We start from the raw sequence: 25,419 nt of genomic DNA, 5'->3' as shown, positions 1-25,419 counted from the left end.
TTCGGAATATTGAATGAACACGGTAATTTAAAAGTGGAAAATAAAAGTACTTCTCTATGATCACTTTTATAGAAAAATATGGTCCATCTTACCTTTCCTGAGGCACAGCAAACCAGTATTCATGTTTCTTGTCCCTCTGTGCATACTGCTGCATTGATGCACTTGCCTGTGATACAAATGTTTTTCTCATTGGCTTGCCAACTCTGAGACACAAGAATTTGTGTAACCGATGTCTTCTTTTGTCTTTTGTTAGAGAACCTTTCATTAATTAAAGAAGATAATAAACACAAGACTTGTTTGGCAGTTTTTATCAACTAAGTATTACTCCTGCTTTAATTGAAAAAAAAAATTAGATACAAACAGAAACCTGTTTCACATTTACCAGGACATTCTACACATGATCTAAAGGTGGCCATTTTGGAAAAAAGAAACTATAGGACAAGGATCCAGAGAAAGACAGTTGAGATAAAATATACTGTATATACACATGCCAAATTTCCATCTTAACTGAGTCAATATAAGCCACACAATATGAACATTACAATAATTGCACTGTACTGTATCTCACTGATATTATACTCTGGCATATAGCCAGCATAAAATTTCATCTCACGCTGCATTTTAAAAGTACTCTGCAGTTCATTTTCTTTGTCTCTTGCTCACTCTCTTACACACTAGGGATTCAACAAAAGTTACAACAGTTAATCCTACGTTTAACCTGTATCAGTCAAAGGGCATACAGTACACTGGACTATTTTTTTTTAAAATCCTATCAGCGATACTGGTGATTAAGATAAACCAAAGAACAGCAACATACACTGTATGACTTTCACAGTTGGCAAGTAATTTAAACTTGGACTTTTTAATATCAACGCTAAGATTCTCACCAACTGACAGTTCATTAAATGCCATGACTTAACACGACTAGATAGGCGGGATATAAATTAAATAAATAATAATAATAATAATTTATTAAAATTAAATTCTTTGTACACTTAGTATAGAGTCACTGATTAAAGTGGGACATAGTTCTTGATAAATTGCATAGAACTGTAATGCATGTATATAACATACCCTCTAACTTTCAAGCTCCGCTGGGCAGGGCTCCGCCTCCCTCTCATGACTTTGCTCCTGCTCCCACAACCCCTGTACAGGGTTCTGTTGCAACCAGAACCTAACGCGATTACTGCATGGAGGGGGAAGACAGCTATGCGGAGGGAGGCAGAAACATGCGTGTGCGCCCAGCTTACAGGGAACATGGCATGCATATGTATATACTATAGGAACAACAATTAGGTCTGAATAAATTGCACAGTATAATGCTTGAGTTCACATGAGTAACATTTTGATATATTAAATTGATTCTGCTAGTGAAATAATGAAAAAGTTGGAGGCAAGCTATCTAAAAGACTGCATCTCCCTCTATGAGTGTGCCTAGGCTTTAAGATAAGCAGGAGCGGTTTTTCTCTTGGTCCCACCACTCTCTCAGCTGCGCTTGATTGGGACATGGGAGAAGGCCTTTTCTGCTGCTGTTCCTACACTCTGGAACGCCTTATCAAGGGAAGCTAGGCTGGCCCCATCATTGCTGTCCTTTCACAAGCAGGCAAAGATGTTTCTTTTCAGGCAGGCTTTTCATTAATAACTGGTGGCCTGAGAGGATTTTTTAAATGGATTGTTGTGCTCTATTTTTTAAAATGTGTTTTAGTATTGATTTTATTACTGTTTTTAATGTAATACATGTTTAATTGTTTTTTAATATTTGTATATGTATTGTTCTTAGCTTTTAAATATTGTCTTTTTAATGATGTAAGCTGCCTTGGGTTCTTTTTAAGGAGAAAAGTGGGATAAAAATATTTTAAATAAATAAATAATAAAATTCTTCATATTTCTTCTATAATGGAACACATTTGACTATTAAAACATATGAAGTTGTTATTCAACACAGCAGGAGGCTACAGTTTGTGTACTTTTTAAAAAAAGGATAATTGACATGTTTTCTTTTTTTTTCCAGTCCTGGGGAGGAACTTCTTCAAAATATTCCGAGATAGGTTCTCTTTTATATCTCCAGATGAAACTGTGACAGGTGTTTGTGGTAGCAAATAAGGATGCTGACATCCTCATTTCCTGTATCACATCTCTTGCCTTGACCAATCCCTCTGCCTTGCTTGGCTCAGCTTCACCCGTCAGCACAGCTGCACCCAGCCTGTGTCTCTTTGTATCGCATAATTACAGAAACCGAAAGCCCAGAGCTTCAAGCAACAGTGGTAATTCAGAATCCTATTGGTTATTTATGTTGGTATAAGTACAGTGGTGAATCCTTTCCCCTGAATTCAGTACATTGACTCTCGATTTTTTTCGTTTTGAATATTTAATGAATTCTGTGGTGTGATCCTTGGGATTCACTTCTCACTCACTTCTCTTAAAATCTGACAAATACAGACCAGTGTCAATGAAACTATCTGTTTGGAAAAAATAATTATTGATATATGTCATAGTCAGCCAAATCTAAAATCCTTGTAATTCTACAGGGGTCTTTTCATATGAAATCTATGCCTTATGCCCTACATTCTACTGTATTTCTAACATTTGTTTTTGTTTATTTTCCTAATTTATTTCTAGAAGTACCATTCTATATTTAAAATCATTCAAGTATCTTCAGTTCAGAGTGGTCATTATTATTTTCTGTTTATTTTGCCAACATTAAATCTTGTCTAAACCAAAATTGTTCTAACATTCTATTCTTGCATCTCATTAGTCTTTCAAATAGATTGATATCTAGACATTTCCCAGTGTTATCTTTCTCATTCCTACTTTCCCTAACTTCTTTATAATGTAGCATTAGAAACATTTCCAATTAATTACTCTGAGGTTATCTATTGCTTTCTCTCAAGCATATTTAAGATTAATTTCAATAAGAAACACAAAACAAAATAGAAGATGTTGTGGCACCTTAAAGACTAACTGGTATATTTTGATGTAAGCTTCCATGGAACATATCCACAAATACAGCAGACTAAGTTTAATAAAACTGGGGGGGAAAGTGAATTTGTAGTTTGTTCACACTCATCTCTTACCTTCTATTGTTCCATCCGCTGTTGCCACTTTGTGCTTCATTTCTTTATGTGCATCCTGGTGCATATTATCTCTCTGTTGTTTGGTTTGTTGCATAGTATGGCTCTTCCAAAGTTTACGCAGTGTCTCAATATCTGTCTCAGAATCTTGAGTGGAATCTTTATCTGTAACCTCCCATTTGAAATCATCTTTTTCAGAATGCAAACACTCCTCACCTTCTGGTACATTTTCTATCACAGATTCCTGAGCAGTATTAACTTTTAAATCTGTACCATCTGTAGCACCTTCTTGTACAGTGTCCTTAATTTCTCCCAGAGTTGTGTCCAATGAAAGTGAACCCACAGTATCACTAAAAGACTTCTTATCATCCAAAGGCTGTTCTATAGTGGGGTTTATGCCACCAGCAACAGTAACAGAGTCTGTAATTAACGTTACATGTTCCATAATACTCTGGTGTACTGTCTGAACAGATTCCAGTGAGGCTCCAGAAGATTTATCTTGTCGAAGTTCATCAGAAGAAACAAGCTCCTCCCGTATTGGAGAGAGTTCTGATTCAGTAAACACATCTTCTGAAAGAGATTCCTCGGTGCTCCTTGGAGCAGTGCTGGCACTATCATTCCCTGTATCTCGCACCCGTGAGTCCATTTCATCAGTATTGCTTCTTGTAATTTTCTTGAAGTGGCAGAGATCTTTTACAGACAACTGATCTACGTCACTAAAAGCAACCAATAAACGAACAGTTCTGTGTTACAACCTGACAAACACACATGGACTTTTTTCTTCACTATACACTGAGAGGAGTAGGACTTGATTCCATCTAGGTACAGTATTGAAGGATTTAATGGTTGCTATGGGTTTTTCAGGCTCTTTGGCTGTGTTCTGAAGGTTGTTCTTCCTAACATTTTGCCAGTCTCTGTGGCCGACATCTTTAGAGAACAGGAGTAGCACTCTGTGCTCTGGTGAGTGCTACTTCTGTCCTCTAAAGATGCCGGCCACAGACAGTGGCAAAATGTTAGGAAGAACAACCTTCAGAACACTGCCAAAGAGCCTGAAAAACCCACAACAACCATTAATTAGATCCCGGCCATAAAAGCCTTCGCAAATACATTGAAGGATTAATTTCACCTAGATATATAATTATAGTTTAAAAATATTTAAACCAGCCTTGCCCATACTGGTGCCCTCCCAAATGTGAATAGATAGCAATACTTATTTATTTATTTACAATATTTTTACCCTGCTTTTCTCCTTAAAATGACCCAATGCAGGTTGCATACAATACTTACAATATGATCCATAATGTTTACTGGGCATTAATGTCTCATGTTGTGGTAAGACTTGTACTTTCTTATTATTTTTATTACCACTGAAATACTTTCAAGAAAATATATCTATTGGTAACCTCCAGCCTAAACATTTTCTTTGGGCAGTGAATATGTTCTGCCACCAAATCCATTCAGAGAACTTGAAATGTTCTATAATTGCAGACCAAGTAATCATTCTATTATGTAATACTGCATGAATTCTCAGGACCAGACTGTGAGACATAAATATAACACAAGAAAGTGGCCTTAGCTACTGAAGAGAAGAATCAAATGGCAGATAAGTTAAAGGTGACTTCAAGATGAATCAACAAAGATTTGGTATCAGCAATAAATACCAAAAGCTTGTGTAACAAGAGATATAATGTGATCCCTATCAGAGCATTCCTGTGCTGAAGATCAGTGGCAAAACAAAGAGTTTCTTCATGGTTTATCCTAAGCAAATTAACACTCTTAATTTCCCCCCAAGAAATGCAAAATTAATCCTATACAGATATAGAGATAGTAGATAAAATTCATTTGGATGTGATAAAGAATATAAACTAAATAAATGTAAAAAAAATCACCTATAAAAATGGGACTGTGAAAGGGAAATCTGCCTCAGTGAAGGCTAAAATAATCCTTGGTAGACTGTGACAAACTTTTGCCTCATGTAGCTGATGGCAGGCAGAAGAGGAAAAACTGTACAACAGAAAAAAATAGTACAATATAGACTATCTACCATGCAATTCAAAATTATAGTATCAAACATGGAACCCAACCATGTCTCATTCTCAAGGTCACATGTAACTAATAGCTTAAAGTAAATTTGTAGATTGAATCTTATAACATTGTAACTTGAGAACTTCAGTCCAAAATGTTTTGGGGTGGTTCAGACATGGTACAACATTAAGAAAAACTATGAGATGAGCAGTAGTTAAATCCCCAGATACTAACGACCCTCTAATTTTCTGCTACATTTTCAGAATTTACACAGTGTGGTTAGGTGCAGACACAATTGTTTCAATTTGCAAAAATACAAATAGTGGCTCAAATCCAGTTCTGTAAGTTACAGTGTTTAAGGATAATGAAATCAGCATTACAGCGGACCCTTGACTTACAGACGGCTTGACTTACAGACTTTTTGAGTTACAGACTTCTCTGGCTGCAAAATTTAGGTTTGACTTGCAGACTGAGATTTGACTTACAGACCAGAAAAAAACCAAAATGGAACAAAAACGGCCTGTTACGGGATTAATCGGTTTTCAATGCACTGTAGATCAATGGAGACTTCACTTACAGACTTTTTGACTTGAGAACCGCCTTCCAAATACAGATTAAGTTCTCAAGTCAAAACCCCACTGTAAATGGCATTACTTATGGAACAGGATTTCAGCCAATGTGAGAATTAACTGAATAACAATGAATGCTGATTTAAAATAATTTCCTACAGTCTTGAAATAATCATGATTTTCACCCTGCGGAACTGAGTTTGCTTTATCCTTCAGTAATAATGGGTACAAACAAATCCAAAAAAATAACTTTAATGATTCCTCTACAAACAAACAAGACCACCAAGGGACAACTATTCTACTTACTTAGAAGTCATCTTCAGAAGCATCAAAAACATGCCTATCGAAAAGTGGACTGGCATGTTATCTGGTAAGGTATTCTGTCTGTTGGACACTATGAGTTTTAAAAATGCTTTTGAACAAAGGGAAGTGAATCTGAGCAACCTGACATCAAACCACACTGGGTGAAAAATTCATTAAGGTTGCATAAATATAAAATAAAGACAATTATGTACTCTTCCCTTTTGACAAAAACAGAAGGAAATTTGTACAAGAACAATAATCAGTACATTTGTCATGCACTAAAACAATCTCAACCTCTCTCACACACACACATACACACACACACACACAAATATTACACATATGTATCTATCTTACATGGGTAATGAATCCTTTAATTTGTCATCTACAATATCTTTATACATAGCAGCCGACATCACTTCTTCCATTGGACACATGATGCCATAGTCTTCACAGCCATTTTCTTGAACCAATGGGTCCATTTTATTTGGATCAAACATTATATTATTTGGCGTCACTAGCAGCACACCACTGACTGTTCCCTAAGATAAGAAGAAAGGTAATCAAACCTCACCTTCAAAATAAACCAAGCCCTTTCAAACCATTTCTGTGTTTTATTGTTTAATGAATAAAGAACTTTATACTGTCATTGCTGCATTAAAAAACAAGCACAGTTTCCTTTGCCTTATCTATGGGACCTTGAAAAAAACTTTATCAGCATGCTTGGCAAGTGAGCCTAGATTAATGAAATCATAATGCTAAATAAAAAGGAAACAAAACTTCTTACTGTAGACAAAGAACATTTGCTTTAAAATTTAGGTATGTACCTATATAATTATCAAATTTATGTGGACTGTTTCCTTCCTTAGGTTTCTGGATAATCAAAACTTTTGGATTATATAATTTTGGAATTTATTAGTAATTAAACTTTTAACTCTTCTAACCAAACATAAATAGTTTAAATTAATCACAGAAATTGTGAAAATAGCACTCAATGACTGGAATCCTGTTGGGTATATTATATTATATTATATTATATATAATCCTATTAGCATATATACTAATAAGAATGTAATTGTGTAAACAGAGGTGGCAAATGGTGGTAATTAATGAGCTGCCACTCACATTCCTGCACAGCAAACCACATGACTGGCACACAACTAAGAATGTGAGTAGGAAGTTATTAATTAATGGAAATTTGCCACTGTGATTTAAACATCTATATTCCTGGCAGCATAAATTCCCCAAAATGAGCCTGACCTCTAACTTCTCAGTTTACTTAACTTGGGACAAAACACAAAGTAACAAGGTCTACTGAAAGGACACAGTTAAAATGAGCTGAAAAACATCTATTAAAGCCATGGTTATAAAACACATCAATGCTTTCAGTAGAAAAGTCCCAAGAAATGTTACTGGGAAAGATGCATTCATTCTGAATGTGAATACCTGAAGATATGCATTTTTTTAAAGTATGTGTAAGATGCTTTGACGGACATTGGACATTACCAACCTTCCACATTCTTAGGTTTTTATGAAGGAAGGTTTGGAGAGATATCTGTGAAGATTCTCAGTCATCCAAGTGACGTTATCTGGAAGTTGAGTCATGGCAACTGGACTTCTTTCTTATAAGGCTGAAACGTTTTGTAGCTTCTTCGGTCTGAAGAGAGTTGGTAGGAGACCCCTGAAATATCCTCCACGTTGGTTTCACTTCCCCTTGGTCTGAATTATATGGGCAAAGGGTGTGTGTGTGAGAGAGAGAGAGTGAGTAAAAATCCCACTTCTAGAGTTCATCTCCACCCATTGTCATGGGTTGTTAACAGTCATTAACAGTGGTCTTTCTAGTGAATGCTTGATCTTTCTGGTGATGGATGAAAGGAAAGCATGATAAATAGGAGACAGATTGTATCTAAGGTCCTTCATTTGAAGGACAAAGGACATTTGATGACCAAGATGTACCCATTTTGGACCCAGAAGATAGGCGGTTTGAGAGAGGGGTCAGGGAGGCAATATATGTGCATATAGCAAATCCCTCTCAAAGTAGGAGGAAGCCTTAGATACAATCTGTCTCCTATTTATCATGCTGCCCTTTCATCCGAAGCCAGAAAGATCAGGACCACACACCAGAGGTAAAGGTAAAGGTTCCCCTTGACAATTTTTGTCCAGTCGTGTTCGACTCTAGGGGGCGGTGCTCATCCCTGTTTCCAAGCCATAGAGCCAGCGTTTTGTCTGAAGACAATCTTCCGTGGTCACATGGCCAGTGCGAATTAGACACGGGACAAGCGACGGGCACTCACTCCATCGCGTGGATTCGATCTTACCACTGCTGGTCTTCTGACCCTGCAGCACAGGCTTCTGCGGTTTAGCCCGCAGTGCCACCACGTCCCTCACACCAGAGACACCACTGTTAATAACTGTTAACAACCATGACAATGGATGGAGAAGGACTGCAGAAATGGGATTTTCACTCACCCCTGTCCTTTGTCCACCTGACAAGCCTATTCAGAACAGGGGAAGTGAAACCAACGTGGAGGATATATCAGGGGTCTCCTACCAACTCTCCTCAGACTGAAGAAGTTACTTGGATAATTAGCAAAATGTTTCAACCTAATAAGAAAGAAGTCCAGTTGCCATGACTCAACTTCCAGGTTTGGAAAGATTATTCAATCCATAATGAAAATGGTGGTTACCTTGGCATTGTTTATCAGTTGCCCAATGAATCTTATTTTCTGGACATTTTGATGCATTTTTTCAAACTCAGAACTACTACTGTTTGTAAACATATAGCTTTCACAGCATTAAGGTTAACGAAATTTTAATAGGTGTGAATTAGTTACCACAATTTGCTTCCATTTCAATAAACGGAAAGCCCTCCAACTGGTGAAGTATAACACTATTTTATGCAGGAAGTAGAGACTTCTCTACCTTGTTGTTCGTTATATATTTGCAATTAATTTTGAGAAATTTCTCCGTGAAAGCTTCTTCCTCCTCTGATGTAGATGACACTATTCTTGTAGGCCGAACACATGTGTGAGCTGGTGTGGGTGTTGTTTCTTTGCAGTGCACCCCATCTGAATCCTACAAATGACAAGAACATTGATAAAAAACAACCTTCTTGTAGGTTCTGAAATGCAATCTTGCTCAACTCACAGGAACCACAGATGACTAAGAGTGTAAAATGACTACTAAATGGCTGAAATTACCAGACAATGTTAGATGAGTATGAAACTGCAAACCTATAGCCAAAGGGTCAGGTTGTCATGTTTGTAACTCTAGCATAAAAATGAATTATAAAAACATTCAGTAAAGCATATGCAATGCTCCTCAAACTATGCTTCAAAACATACATTTTCATCAGTTTGCAACTGAAGTAAACAGCAAGTAATTCTTATGGATTCTGGTTTATGGAAAGGAGTTAAACTGTGCTCTGGGATGTCCCTCTGGATGAAGCAGAGGCCCAAATATCAAATAGTGGGCAGCTCAACTGTGTTATAAATGGTAACTACATATAAGAAATGACAAAAATCCTGTTATATTGCTGCTTCAAAGAATGTAGTTGTATAATAAAATAGTTAATCTAAAGTTCAATATTCAGCAACTTCTATCTCTACATAAAATTTGACAGGAAATCCATTTTATTTTCTAGATGCATGTTAATATACAGTATATGCAATATATTAAAGAAAAAACCTCTCTCCAAAGTAAATCCCTCTCCTTTCAGAAAAATAAGTTGTTTGCTGAAATAGTTTTTAGCATCAAGACATCTTGATTATGATTAGAGGAGTGGAATCTAAAAACTCTCTTCTGGACATCTTTAGGGATGCTAATGGTAGTCAATTTCCTTTTCTTCTATGAGGATATATCCACTTACACTTTTTGCTGTCCTCTCAGCCTCTGCTTCTGAAGATGTAGGTGACAAAGGACTTATAGGACTAATTGAAGGAGAACTGTCCACGCTAGAAATATATTCTGGATCAGGAACATATAAAATCTAATAAAAAAATGTTGAGGATGTCATCAGATTTATACATTAATAACAAAAATGGAAATATATTCCTTGCCTTGTTGTAGAAGCTGCTGCAGTTAGTTGACAAGATTCTGGTCACATGTTGCCTGCATGATACGCAACTCATAATCAGCTTCTATAATTTCCCTTCCATGCATATTTACAGTGAACAATATTTTATCTGATCAAAGTAAAATCCTGTTAACTGAGCCTATCTTATCCTGTATACTTACTCCTCAGTCTGCTTCCCCCACATTTACTTTCATGGGTTTATATTTACTCTCATTGAAAGCAAATCTGTGGCCACAAAAGCTAGGGATTTGCTCTTTGGTTGCAGTACAATAATGATACATTACCTCAATAAAAGATTTCTATATCCCCTTTCCCCTCATTTTAAGGTATCCTGTTTCCCTGAAAATAACCCCTAACCTGAAAATAAGCCCTAGTATGATTTTTCAAGATGCTTGTAATATGAGCCCTACCCCCCCAAAATAAGCCCCAGTTAAGTGAAACCCCGCCCTCCACTATTGTGCCGCATTGTGCAGCAACCAGAAGATGTCATGATTGTATTTAAATAAATGTAGATTGTTGTACATGAAAAAAATAAAACAACCCCTGAAAATAAGCCCTAATGTTTTGAGTTTTTTTGAGCAAAATGTAATATAAGACCCTGTCTTATTTTTGGGAAAACATGGTAGCTTGAAAAAAATCGTATTTTTCTAACAAGACTTTGAAGAATACAAAATTTCCAGGGCTCAATAATATCTGTGTACTTTCTTTGTCCTTCCAGACAAAGAAAGCAATCAGGACAAGTTCTGGGTATGACAATACCATGAGGTTTAAGCAGAAACTCCATTGTTTCAAGTTCAGATATCTTATACAGCCTCTGCCTGATGAAGAGTTCTGCATAACTTAAACACTTGCCTTATTTGTAACTTCTTAGCAATCCAATAAATGTATTTCCAAACCCAGAATTTCCCTCTAGGAATGGATAACATGGTCACATTTTACATTTATTCAGGACAACCAATAACAGTAGCAAGAATTTATTCTCACCTCCTTCCATTTTAGTGACTCATGTTGACATATTCTGACCAACTTGCTAAGTCAGACCTGTTTCCATTTAAATCAGAAAAACAAACTTGGAGACACAGTTATATACCATGTCTACTCCTGATATATCCTGCTCCAACCAAAAGTCTGAATCATTATACACAATGTACATGATTCCAGCTGAAGGCAGAATTTGCTTTATCAGTGTTAGATTGAGTATGATTAGGCCCCTTTTCCCCACAGGAACAATGGAAAATATCTACTTTATCTGTTCTTAGTTTATGATATACAAAAGGTAATACCTGTCCAGGAACAACTGCTCTGGAAAACAGCTTATTTAACTGAACGAGTTCATTGGGGGTTGTATCAAACTTCAAGGCAACAGTATTCAGAGAATCTCTTGATTCAACCTGTTAAAATATGATATATACAGTTTGCACATCATATTCAAGTTTTATTTATAATCTGTTTGAAATTGTGACCTTAGTTTCTATTCTTTTTTTCAGAAATAGGAATCTAGAAAAGCATTTCTGGAAGATTTAGATCTGCTAAAGACAGAGGAGGAAAGCAGAACAAGTATAAAACAATTTGCATCTGGATATGAAAAAACAATACACTGAATCTCAGTGTAGAAGGAAACATTAATAAAACACACAAACAAAATCCAGGCGCACAGTATTAAATGTTATTCTTCTTAGAACAAGTAAATAAATAAATAAACAAACTTGGATTTGAATTAAGCCTAAAATGCCCAAAGTTCAACGTAATGAATACTTAGCTTGCTAACCTAATAATTTTCTCCAGATAGTGTGGAATTACATGGCCTTAAACTCAGACATCACTTTGTCAATACTTAACTAAATTGTAACCATGTATGACTCATATTACAACTACATGTCAAGAATTACATGTGTTATATTTCAGAGGACCTATTACCATTAAAAGGAGAGATTAATTTTTCCTCAGTTACAATATGTTTCAAGGGTATTTAGACAGATTGTGCATAATTTACAGGGAAAATGTAAGGTCAAAACTTTGAGTGGCAAGCAGATGTCAAATCTGCCAACTTTCTGCTGAATCACTAGTGTCTGTAACATTTTGCTGACATTAAACCTCACTGAAGCCAGTGTTTTCGTAATGGATAATATGAAGTGACAAAGGCTATTGAATATAGATTCAAGAATAAGGCAAAAACATTTGGCACACATAATTATAAGAAGTGAACAATATAGTGCAAAAAACAGTGTTCAGCTAAGGAGACCACAGATCAGAAGCTCCACATCAGCTGGGACACTTTCAATGCCTTTGATCAAAGCAAACTTAATTTAACGTACAGGATTGCTAAAGGGACAAGGAGCAGAAATAAATCGCATTGCCCTGCTCTTCCTGTAAGGAAGGATGCAAATGCAAGTAACAAATGTCAAATGAACACATATTAAGTACTCTCTTTGTAGACAATGTTCTTTGATAAATTTCACAACTTAAAGGGACCCAGTAATGGGAAGTATTGTCTATAGATATTGTACTTTTTTCAGAATCATATAAAAGCAAACCTAAATCATGACATCACGCTTAAATGTTTAAGCCATCTGAAACATCCTTCTAAATTAGCACCCTAAATGAAACACTAATTCTAGCCACATTACTATTTGTGGCATCTTTGTGCTGCAAACGGCTGCTTAAAGTGATTTGAATTGCTTATGGTGTATGTGTAGAAAAAGGACAACATACCTATACCTTTAGTTCCTACAAATGCTATCTTACCAAACTGCATGTATATGTTAGCGTACTGAACAACAATATCACTGTGTACAAAATCTGAACTAATTATATGAAATTACTTATTATGGACTTTGACTGTGGCAAGGATGCACAAGTTTGTAGGGTCCAGGAGCCATTTCCCCCCCTTCTCCAAGACCTCTGAGGGCAATATTTGTAATTTCTAAAAAAAGTATATTTTGGATTTAAGATAAAACAAGTTGGAGGAACAGGACTTACTCTTAAAATGAAACTGAGCACCCCAGAGGCCTCCAAGTGGTGCCATTTGAAATTGTGATATGAGTTTCTTTCCCCAGGGTATGTACTTTATCCACCCTAGCTTTAGGCTCATGCTTGTTCTAAAGATGTTAGCTGAGAGGTACAAATTATATTTTATAAGATGCTCAACTCAAGAGTTCTACAGAGGCTTGCAAGTTGAATGAACTTTTAAAGTATAGGCATCTACAACTTTGCACAACCTCTTCTGGGTCAAAACCACTTGACATATAAGCCATTGAAGCTATGCTAATTTCAGCAGCCAGTTTGTGATATTTTTAATGATAATTGCTCTCTGCTGAAAAATAATCAATTGGGATTATATTATTTTGTGACTAAAAATCCTAATCAATGTATATGTTTAGTATTAACCCAGGCCTGCTACTACAACCTAATTAACACCATCCTCCAACAAAGTGCAACTGAAGCAAACATATCCACTAATATACAGCAAGTCTTTACCATATTACCATCATAACATTTTTTTCATTTATATTTACTGATAAAGTCAGATGCAAAGTTATATCACATTAGGCAGAGGCTATCTGCAGAGGCTCAGAGTAGCTGAATGTGCGTAATTCATGTAAAACGTCCAAAGCCATTTTGTTAAAACACAGAAGGAAGGCTAATAGCAGATACACTAGTTTTCACCACACTGTTTATTCCAGTAATTTACTTAAAAAGAATGAACCAATTCACTTCCTAATAACATTTCATGGTTATATACTGATTATATTTTTCTGCAATTCCAACCACTGATAGAAAGTTGGCAGTGAAACTTCAGAGGAGTTTGTTCCGCTATTAAAACATTTACAAAAACTTATTCATTGCGTATATAGATGCTATTCCTGACTACTTTCTTTTTACAATGTGCAATACTTGGTTTACTTCAAATGAAGCAGTTATATTTCAAAATCACACTGTAAATCAATGTGCCTATTTATATATTACATATTTAGAATCATACTTATGTAGGCATTATAGAACAAAACATTTCTCAATTCAGTTTCCCTTAGTAACCAGAAATATGAACACTGACTGCAGCACTGTTTGAGGGTCATTTGAAGAACATAGCTCCATTTTCAGATATTGCTGGGAAAAACAGAACTGTGCTCTGAAGTAGCAATAAATCCATGAAAATAATTAGAAGAATTTGAGAATGTTTTCAAAAACATTGCTAAAATGGATTATGTTCACCTATATTCAAAGACCATTAAAATGGTTGAAAGCTTGAGAAACAGTATGAAATCTGAAGATCTGATTCTCTCCTGAAAGCAAAATAATGTGTTGTCCAAAGCAATGCTTTGCTGTTTTCTGGTTATTGCATAACATTCACAGTAATACTGGGAAGGCTAAAAATTGCCTCTATGAATTATTTTGCATAATTCCTAAAAAAACAAAAACAATCAAAACACTTCTTGTCAATCTTATTAAGATGATCTGCTTCCTGCCAGACCTACAGACAAACCAAACCAAAGATAATGTGTACCACTCTTTTTCCTAGACAGTATTTTGGAACCTGTTAACCATATCTTGAAATATTTCTGTTGTATGTTATGTAGCCAAACAGTGACTTACTGTGTATTCTATAGTTCCCTTAGGCTTCTGAAAAGACATTCGTCTCCCATCTTTCTTATCAAGGCTCTTCTTCTGGCCAGTATCTGAAAAAAATTGAGGCAAAGCATGCGTTACATTCATTTTCTCTCCTTCTCAATATTGTCACAGGCTGCTGACTACAGCCCCGCAAGCAGACATCAAATTCACCAGCTACAGAGCTTATACCCTGTGACTGTTGGCTCAGCCTAACAGATAGCTAGCTGCCAAAACTGGGACTCTCCTCCTTTGCTTTAAAGATTTTAGAAATATAACCTACTCTATTGATTGGAAAAGTAGCCTCTTCATAAATACCCAAGAACAACCAAGGTGTTCTAAACTCACAAAATACTAAAAGGCAAAAAAAAATTTACCAGGCAAAGCTATAATGATTCTACTATATTTAATTAGATTTACACTGCACAGGATCTGCCCATCAACTGCAGCAGACTATGCACAGCTTCTGAGATTTAAAGCTACAGCTTCTTAAAAATAACCTTAACACAAAGGGAAGCACTTCAATTAAACACTTGGCCTTTACACACAGGGAATACAAATGCATCATTTTATGAGTTACACAGACTAGTAATATTATAAGAACATCTTCTGCATCATGACATTGCACTCAGGATCACTGTAAATTTTTTAAAGTAACCTGGAAGTCCACAGTTTTGAATTAACCATGAAAATAGCTTGACAGGGCCCTCCACGTTTTCCTTAAACTCATTCTATGACAATAGTTTTCATTATTTTAATTTCGAATTGTCTTTGTACATCACTGAAGTTCCATATGGCCAGAGAGCAATGTTAAAATTTTGAGATGTTTAAATAAATTTATACAGAGCCTGGAATAAATGTAATGTTACTCACACAACACACCTAAAAGCAAAGCTTTGAGGGAAAATTGCTCCATGCTTTTCTTTTGCAATAAAAGAAAAACTGCTCAGGTTTTTTTTGGCTTTGAAATTAGTAAAGAAAGTAGGAATAGTAAAGAAATTGGGGAAATATGGATAAAGCCAGATAGAAGTACAAATAGGAAATTTGTGGGAGATGAAGGGGGCAATAATTCCCCTTGCTTTCAGCACCAGTTACCACTAGAATAAGGATATCTAAAGTTATAGGAAGTTGCCAGTATAATAGACCAGTTCTGAACAGAGCACAATCAGAGGCAGAAATCTGGTGGCCTTAGAAGTTTTGGACTGCAATTCCTTTCAGCCCCAGTGGCTAAGGACTGTATCAGCTCTAGTGGTTAAGAACACTATGTCACCTCCACCCAGGATGCACTTACTCCTAGGATATATAATAAAGTACAGGAAATAGAAAATGACTAGGTAGAGAAACTATTCAAACATCATATTCAGTAGAGAAGCTATGCAGAAGAATGCAAATCAAACAGACTGCAGTAACATTCGCCCCGCTCCCTCGCTGGGTATTTTTAAAAAACAATTAAAAACACTGATGTTCCGGCAGGCCTTCCCCACAGCCAATCCCTGACCTTCCCCATTTTTCCTTTGCCCTAGTCTCCGTTTCACTTCGTTCTTGCTCTTCCCTTATTTTAAAATTGTTTTAATTTTATTGTAAATTGTTGATGTTGTAAGCCGCCTAGAGTGGTCCTATGTGATTCAGATAGGCGGGATATAAATTAAATAAAAAAAACTGAAAGGAGGAGACAGAGAACCTGTATTCTCTCTGCTGAAACAAGACCAGGAGCAGATTGTGGTATTGACTATAAATTGTTAATAGCAAAAATTAGAGTAAAGCTGGAAAAAAGAACACTAAAAGAATCATAATGCCAAAATACAATATAAATAACATTTCCACATTAAGAACCAATTTGCATTAGTAAACTCAATTGACTGTGAACCAGAAGAGTAGATTGAAGCCACAGATATTATGGAAGAACGCAAAAAGACTATTCCTGTGCAAAAACAAAAGTCTAGATGGATAACAGAAGAAACTGCTCAAATGGTTAAGCCGGACTAAACTCAGATGAATTAGGAGTGGAAATTAGTGGAAAAAATATTGTTGTAAGATATGCAGATGACATTATCTTTCTGGTAGAAAGTACAAATTACTTAGAATGATTTCTGGTGGAAAGTGAAGACAGCGCAAAAGCAGGATGACAGTTGAACATTACAAAAACCAAAATTATAGCTACAGAAGAACTATGTAAATTTAATGTTGACAATAAAGAAACAAATTTGCTAAAGAGTTTTTATTATACCTTGGTTCAAACAGAAACTGCAGCCAAAAAATCAGAAGACTAAGATTCAGAAGGACACCAATAAAGGCATTAGAAAAGATAATCAAGTGTAGGGACATGTAACTGAAGACCAAGATCATCCGTATTACTGTATTTCTGATTACATATAGTTGTGGAAGCTAGACAGTGAAGAACAGTGACACAAGAAAAACTGATTTCTTAAAAGTGTGGTGTTTGAGAAGAACTTTGCTGATTCCCTTGACCACTAGAAAGAGCATTAGTGTGTCCTGGATCAAATCAAGCCTGAATTTTCTCTCTAAACAAAAAGGATAAACAGAGGCTGTCATACTCAGGCATATCACATGAAGGTCAGACTCACTGGCAAAGACAAATGTTCAGAAAAGGTGAAGGCTACAGGAAAAGAGGAAGAACAAATGCAAGATGGATGGAGTCTGCCAAGGAAACCATAGCCTTGAGTTTACAAGGCTGAGCAGGGCTGTTGAGAGCAGAAACTTTTGGTGGCCATTTAGTCATAGGGTCACCTTAAGTCATAGGCAACTTGGTGATACACAGCAATAATGTAGAATAAAAGCAATACTCAAATTATGTTTAAAATAAATACTTTTAGCAATCAAAATTCTTAAAATCATGAGTGTAGTAGCCAAAACTTTGAAAATAAGATATTAAATAGTTAAAAAGCAGTTTGACAAATACAACAAATTATTAAATTCGGATGTCAGAGGATCCTCTGGTTAGTTTGAAATTGAATGTGACAGTTTTCAGCCTTTAATGGTGCATTAAAGCAGCTGGAAAGTGTTAAGCACTTCAGATATCAGCATAGCTCACTCTCATATCAGGCAATTACTTTGCACCAGATGAGTAACACAAAAATTCATGCTTTACTACAATTATTAGTCTTTAATGCAGCCTTTGAAACTCTGGAGTTATTGCTGCAATGTAATAGCTGTTCCGCCCCTTTGGAAATACTTTCCAATTGTGTGTGAATCAATCCATAATCAAAATCAAATTGAACAGAAATGTCTACTTGGCCATTAAAAGTATGGCTGCTGGATTTCTCCTCTGCTTTAAAAACACAGTATGGTAGTTACTATCAACAAATAAGTACATCTAGAGGTTTATCATTCTGTAAGTCTTACATCAACAAAATCTGATGTTTTCATTATCAGTGGGTATGTGAAATATCACATTTAATATTACTGTTTTGAAGTTACTTAATCCTAATAATATAATGTAAATAGACACCCTGATCCTCCTGAGGAGAAAGAGTGTATGAATAAATGAATGAATAATAGTGACTGTCCAGAACAAAGTGATGTTACACTTACCCTGTTTCCCCGAAAGTAAGATCTAACCTGAAAATAAGACCTAGTATAATTTTTCAGGATGCTTGTAATATAAGCTCTATCCGAAAAATAAGCTCCAGTTAAGTGAAACCCCACCCTCCACCACTGTGAAGGAACCAGAAGAAGATGACATGACTGTATTTGATTAAATGTAGATTGCTGTACATGAAAAAAAATAAAACATCCCCTGAAAATAAGCCAAATGCATTTTTGGAGCAAAAATTAATATAAGACCCCATCTTATTTTTGGGAAAACATGGTATTGACGAAAAAAGGAATAACAAAGGAAGACTGGATAGGGAGACAGCAGAGGTAGGCTACATAATAAAATTCTGGTGTATCTCTAAAGGCTTAAATAAAGACCAAGATTAATTACCACACTATATATTAAAAGCCCAGTTTTCTGTAATATTTTATGCATAAAAGATAGTTGGCCCTTTTACATAGGTTTGGTTGTCTCAGAATTATTAAAAACCTTTGGCCAGGAAATATTTCTTAAAAATTTTGAGACAACCAAACCTACCTAGGACACAACTGCTAGATAACTCAGTACAGTAGTGCCTCAACTTACGAATGTCCCGACATACAACCATTTCAAGTTATGACCAGATCCGGCCACAAAACTTTGCTTCAACTTGTGGCCGGAGCTTCAAGTTACAACCAGAAAAAAGCAGGGGAAAAAGGCGGGGAATTCAAATTGCTAACCATTAGTGGCAAACAGGATGCTTCTTGGTAGCTCTTTTGCCCCAGCAGTTAGAGAGTGTGAGATCGGAGGAGGCTTCAGACTGCCTGGTAAGGTAAGGCGCTGCTTTCTACTTTTTAAAAACTGTTGTGGGTGGTTTTTGCAGTGTGGTTTTGGGCTGGGTGGTGGGATTATGTTTCTATGCTGTGATGGGTCTTGCAGGGTTTGTTTGCTTTTTGCTTTTGCTTTCCCCCCCATTTCCAATGGGTCTTGTGGGGTTTGTTTACTTTTGGGGGGTTCCTCCCCATTTCCAAAATGTCTTGCATCGTTTGCTTTTTGCTTTGGTTTTTTGCATTTCCGATGGGTCTTGCACGGTTTGGTTACTTTCTGTTTCGGTTTTTTTGCATTTCCGATGGGTCTTGCACGGTTTGCTTGCTTTCTGCTTTGCTTTTTTTTGCATTTCTGAAGGGTCTTGCATGGTTTGTTTGCTTTTCTTCCCCCCCCCCACCTTCAGCTGGAATGGATTAATCACGTTTCTGATAGGTGTTGCAATGTTGTTGTGGTTTTTTTGTGATTTTTTTTCTTCAGTTGGAACGGATTAATTGCATTTCAATGCATTCCTGTGGGAAATGATGCTTCGACTTATGACCATTTTGAATTATGACCATAGTTCCAGAACCAATTACGTTCGTAAGTCGAGGCACCACTGTGATTTAGGTGTCTGGCTTTGGAGCCAGAGGCTGGGAGTTTGGTTCTCCACTGTGTTGCCTTCAAAGGGGCTGGACTCAGTGATCCACAGGGTCTCTTTCAGCTCTGCAGTTCTAAGATATTAGAGTTAGAGGTTTCTTTGTTTTTAATCACCCCAGATATGGCTTACATTTTATTAGTCTTATTCATGCATTTTGAGTGCATTGACCCTTTGTCATTTATTTTTAAATACTTCTGGTCATATTTATGTATATCCCCGAAGAGATAAATATACATGACACAGTATGAACATTCCATGTTTCTAAGGAGATGCACTTTAGTCTACCAAAGCTCACATTGAAACATACCTGCTACTGTGTAACATGCCACAGTATTTTGTCTTTCATCCACATCCTTGAAGTAGGTCTTTTGTTCTCATCTTTGTCTTCTTACTGTGTGCACACTCGTCACTTCTTACTTACGATGACCATAACAGGGTCTTCAAGAAATGTCAGATGTTCAGGCAGTGGTTTATCTTTGCCAAATCCTGCTGAGTTTTTGTGGCCAATTCAGGATTTGAATTGAGGCCTTCTGAGTCCTAGTCTGAAAGGGAAGTAATAGTACTACTCTATTCAGCTTTGATCAGACTTCACCTGGAATATTAGCTGAAATCCTATTATGCAGCTCCATTTATGCAGTGTCATTATCATCATCATCAGTAGCAACACCAAATCACAGCTAATTAAAGGCGATTTCAAGGTGCACACAACTCATAATGCAAAAAGTAGCACGCACCCTGAAGCCTTTAATTGCTGTGACTTGACACTGATGATGATTCCATTGCCGTTATGCACATGGAGCTGCACAACAGGAGTTCAGTCATAGTATTAAGTTCTGGGCATTACAGTTGAAGGAATATACAGTATAGATAATCTGGAATTAGTCCACAGAAGGGCCACCAGAATGGAAGAAAGTCTAGAATCTAAGCCCTGTGAGGACCTGGCTATGCTTAGCCCACAGAAGAGAAGACTGAGAAGTGATGTAATAGCCATATTTGAAGGACAGTCATATGGGTACTCTGTACTCCCAGAAAGACATGCAAATGGATCCTAGAACAAACCTGTTAGTTCAAGCCTGAACTATCTCTGGAGGCAAAAACTGAAGTTGTCATACTTTGGTAACATTATAAGGCAAGATTATCTAGAAAAGACAACAATCCCAGAGAAAGGAGAAGGCAACAGAAAAAGAGGAAGACCAAATATGAGATAGACTGTTTCCCTAAAGGAAGTCACAGGCTTTTGTTTACAAGAACTCAGGTGAGCTGTTGAGGATAGAACATTCTGGAGATCTTTCACAGTGGAATTGACTGCCTCAAAGGATGGCGGACATTTTTGTTATTGGACACTTTTAAACAAATGACCACCTATCAGAGAAGCATTAGCTTTGGCAAGGAGTTGAATTTGATGACCCATAGGGTCCCTTCCCCCTTCACAGATTGCTGCCTTGTCCTGGTGAAGGGGATTGAGTAATTCACAGACGCTATCGGGTATGCCGTGCAGGGACACCAAAGATGGACAGGTCATGGTGGAGAGTTCTGACTAAACACGATCCACTTGGAGCAGGAACTGGCAATCCACTCCAGTATCTTTGCCAAGAAAATTCCATGGACAGAAACAAAAGGCTAGAAGATATGACGCTGGAAGATGAGCCCCTCAGGTCAGAAGGCGTCCAACATGCTATTGAGGAAGAGCGGAGGACAAGGACAGAGCTAATGAAGTGGTTGGGCCAAAGCCAAAAGGACACTCAGCTGCGATGCATGTGGAAGTGAAAGGAAAGTCCAATACTGCAAAGAAAAATACTGCATAGGAACTTGGAATGTAAGATCTATGAACCTTGGTAAGCTGGATGTGGTCAAACAGGAGATGGCAAGAATAAACATTGACATCCTGGGCGTCAGTGAACTAAAATGGATGGGAATCGGCGATTTCAATTCAGACGATTATAATGTCTACTACTATGGGCAAGAATCCCATGGAGTAGCCCTCATAGTCAACAAAAGAGGGGGGAAAGCTGTACCGGGATACAATCTCAAAAATGATAGAATGATTTCATTATGAATCAAAGGCAGACATTTCAACATCACAGTCATCCAAGTTTATACACCAACCACCAGTGCTGAAGAGGCTGAAACTGACCAATTCTATGAAGACCTACAACACTTTCTAGAATTGACACCAAAGAAATATGTTCTTCTCATTATAGAGGATTGAAATGCTAAAGTAGGGAGTCAAGATTTAAAAGGAACAACAGGTAAGTTTGGCCTTGGAGTTCAAAATGAAGCAGGGCAAAGGCTAATAGAGTTTTGTCAAGAGAACAAGCAGGTCATCACAAACACTGTTTACCCACAACACAAGAGGCGACTCTACACATGAACATAACCAGATGGGCAATACCAAAATCAGATTGATTATGTTCTCTGCAGCCAAAGATGGAGAAGCTCTATATAGTCAGCAAAAACAAGACCTGGAGCTGATTGTGGCTCTGATCATCAGCTTCTTATAGCAAAACCCAAGCTTAAACTGAAGAAAGTAAAAACCACTGGGCTAGTCAGGTATAATCTAAACCAAATCCCTTATGAATATACAGTGGAAGTAAAGAACAGATTTAAGGAAATTGATTTGGTGGACAGAGTGCCTGAAGAACTATGGACTGTACAGAAGGCAGCAACGAAAATCATCCAAAAGGAAATGCAAGAAAGCAAAGTGATTGTCCAATGAGGCCTTACAAATAGCGAAGGAGAGAAGGGAAACAAAATTCAAGGGAGATAAGGAAAGTTACAGAAAATTGAATGCTGACTTCCAAAGATTAGTATGGAGAGATGAGAGGGTGTTCCTAAATGAACAGTGCAAAGAAATAGAGGAAAATAATAGAAAGGGGAAAACCAGATATCTGTTCAAGAAAATTGGAGATATTAAAGGAATCTTTTGTGCAAAGATGGACACGATAAAGGACAAAAATGGCAGGGACCTCACAGAAGCAGAAGACATTAAGAAGAGGTGGCAAGAATACATAGAGGAATTATACCAGAAAGATCTGGATGTCCCGGACATCCGGGACATCCAGGATGTGGTTGCTGACCTTGAGCCAGACATGCTGGAGAGTGAAGTCAAGTGAGCCTTAGAAAGCATGGCTAACAACAAGACCAGTGGAGGTGATGGCATTCCAGTTGAACTACTGTATTTAAAATCTTAAAAGGTTACGATGTTAAGATGCTATACTCAATATGCCAACAAGTTTGGAAAACTCAGCAGCGGCCAGAGAATTGGAAAATACCAGTCTACATCCCAATCCCAAAGAAGGGCAGTGCCAAAGAATGCTCCAACTACCACACAATTGCACTCATTTCCCACGCTAGCAAGGTTATGCTCAAAATCCTACAAGGTAGGCTTCAGCAGTATGTGGACCAAGAACTCCCAGGAGTACAAGCTGGATTTCGAAGGGGCAGAGGAACTAGAGACCAAGTTGCTAACATGCGCTGGATTATGGAGAAAGCCAGAGAGGTCCAGAAAAACATCTACTTCTGCTTCATTGACTATGTAAAAGCCTTTGAGTGTGTGGACCACAGCGAATTATGGCAAGTTCTTAAAGAAATGGGAGTGCCTGACCACCTTATCTATCTCCTGAGAAATCTATATGTGGGACAGAAAGCAACAGTTAGAACTGGATATGGAACAACTGATTGATTCAAAATTGGGAAAGAAGTACAACAAAGCTGTATATTGTCTCCCTGCTTATTTATATGCAGAATACATAATGCGAAAGGCAGGACTGGAGGATTCCCAAGCTGGAATTAAGATTGCCAGAAGAAATATCAACAACCCCAGACATGCAGATGATACCACTCTGGTGGCAGAAATTGAGGAGGAATTAAAGAACCTCTTAATGAGGGTGAAAAAGAAGAGCACAAAAATGGTTTGAAGCTCAACAAAAAAAAACAAGATCATGGACACTAGTCCCATCACCTCCTGGCAAATAGAAGGGGAAGATATGGAGGCAGTGCCAGATTTTACCTTCTTGGGCTCCATGATCACTGCAGATGGTAACAGCAGCCATGAAATTAAAAGACGCCTTCTTCTTGGGAGGAAAGCGATGACAAACCTAGACAGCATCTTAAAAAGCAGAGACATCACCTTGCCAACAAAGGTCTGCATAGTCAAAGTTATGGTTTTTGCAGTAGTGATGTATGGAAGTGGGAGCGGGACCACAACGAAGGCTGATCACTGAAGAATTGATACTTCTGAATTGTGGTGCTGGAGGAGACTCTTGAGAGTCCCCTGGACTGCAAAAAGAAAAAAAACCTATCCATATTGAAGGAAATCAACCCTGAGTGCTCACTGGAAGGCGAGATCCTGAAGCTGAGGCTCCAATACTTTGGCCATCTCAAGAGAATACCCCCTGGAAAAGATCCTGATGTTGGGAAAGTGTGAGGGCAAGAGAAGGGGACGACAGAGAACGGGATGGTTGGACAGTGTCATCGAAGCTACCAACATGAATTTGACCAAACTCTGGGAGGCAGTAGAAGACAGGAGGGGCTGGCATGGTCTGGTCCATGGGGTCACGAAGAGTTGCAAACGACTTAACAACAACAAGCAGGGTCCCTTCCAGTTCTATCATTCTATGATTCTGTCCATGTAACACATTGACTACATGTTTGTAAATCAGCTGAACATGTTTTTAAATCAACTGCTGGTAGCAAAGTTGATTTGAAACATGTTTTCAAATCAATTGTTCATAGCAAAGTCTTGAATATTTTCATTCTACTGGCATAAGGTTTGAAGAACAAATTAGTGGCTGAAAGTCTGTTGCACATCTATGTATGTGTAAGATAAAGCTGTGAAAATGGTAGAGATATCAAAAGTAATATCCACAAAGGACTTCCACGGGTATGTTGCTTAAAAATCCTGACATGAACTGTATGATTGGTTGGGTAACCATTATTGCTGATCATGTTCTGGCTTTCCTTTCCCTTTTTCTTCAGGCTCTGCTTCTGAGTGGACACCCATTGGCAGTAAACAAACTAGGCTGAACTGCTCAACCAGCAGTCCATGCCCATCTCTAGTTAATGCCATGTAAACCAATGGCAGTCATGAATCACATTTCTGCAAGCATAACTTTACGTTACATGAACCTGAAATAGATTTCTGCCATTGTACTGCAGAATATCCTGCATGAGTCATTTTTTTGAAAAACAGTGTTAGTCACTTACAGTACCTTAAAGCTTTACCACATTGGACTGCAACTTGTTTCGTCAAATGTGTGCAGTGTAGTTTCAGTTGTCAGGTATTTATACATAGGCTAGAGACAGGATACAAATGCAAGAGGTACTTGCATATTTATGATCAGTGGTTATCTGACAGTCTTTGAGAGGTGACAAAGGGATGAGTAGATTAGTACTTCTATTGTGGTGGTAGGTGTTGCTTTGTTAGTTCTAAATACAAACAATAGAGTTTAACCCCTAGATAAGTGAGAAGAAAGCACCAGCAATTTAGCCATCAGTTTTGCTTCCCAAGGACCTACCATAGTTGCACCCTAGCAAAATTTGATAGACATTGTATTACTTTATGATGCATGTAAAAGGCAAACAGAGTACCTTCAGTCACTTCTAGATGACAGTGAGTTCCCCATTGGGATTGTTGACTATTCCCCAAGCAGCCAGGAATCACCGTGGAACTTATTAATGGCTAGGTGGAAGCATGTAAATGTTATGCCACTAGCATTCCTCATACATAAGAAAGCAACAGGCTTCATGACATTTTAACGTCCTTTTCTCCA

The 25,419-nt window shown here is 37.4% G+C and overlaps 1 protein-coding gene across 4 annotated transcripts in view; it reads right to left on the bottom strand.

The window, feature by feature from the left end:
• The window catches only part of OXR1 (oxidation resistance 1), a 298,281-nt gene that overhangs the window by 49,919 nt on the left and 222,943 nt on the right, over positions 1–25,419 (bottom strand). For all 4 annotated transcript variants that reach the window (XM_078393677.1, XM_078393678.1, XM_072999256.2 and 1 more), the window contains 7 exons: positions 14,637–14,719; positions 11,327–11,434; positions 9,837–9,956; positions 8,891–9,043; positions 6,326–6,510; positions 3,075–3,787; positions 93–258 (listed from right to left, as the gene is read on the bottom strand). In XM_078393677.1, coding sequence (XP_078249803.1) covers positions 93–258; positions 3,075–3,787; positions 6,326–6,510; positions 8,891–9,043; positions 9,837–9,956; positions 11,327–11,434; positions 14,637–14,719 — 1,528 coding nt within the window. The remainder of the gene's footprint in view (positions 1–92; positions 259–3,074; positions 3,788–6,325; positions 6,511–8,890; positions 9,044–9,836; positions 9,957–11,326; positions 11,435–14,636; positions 14,720–25,419) is intronic.

This window comes from Pogona vitticeps, chromosome 4 (assembly GCF_051106095.1).
Source record: "Pogona vitticeps strain Pit_001003342236 chromosome 4, PviZW2.1, whole genome shotgun sequence".
Lineage (NCBI taxonomy): Eukaryota > Metazoa > Chordata > Lepidosauria > Squamata > Agamidae > Pogona > Pogona vitticeps.
Note: the sequence above shows the minus strand (reverse complement) of the source record. Positions and strands in the feature narration are given on the sequence as shown.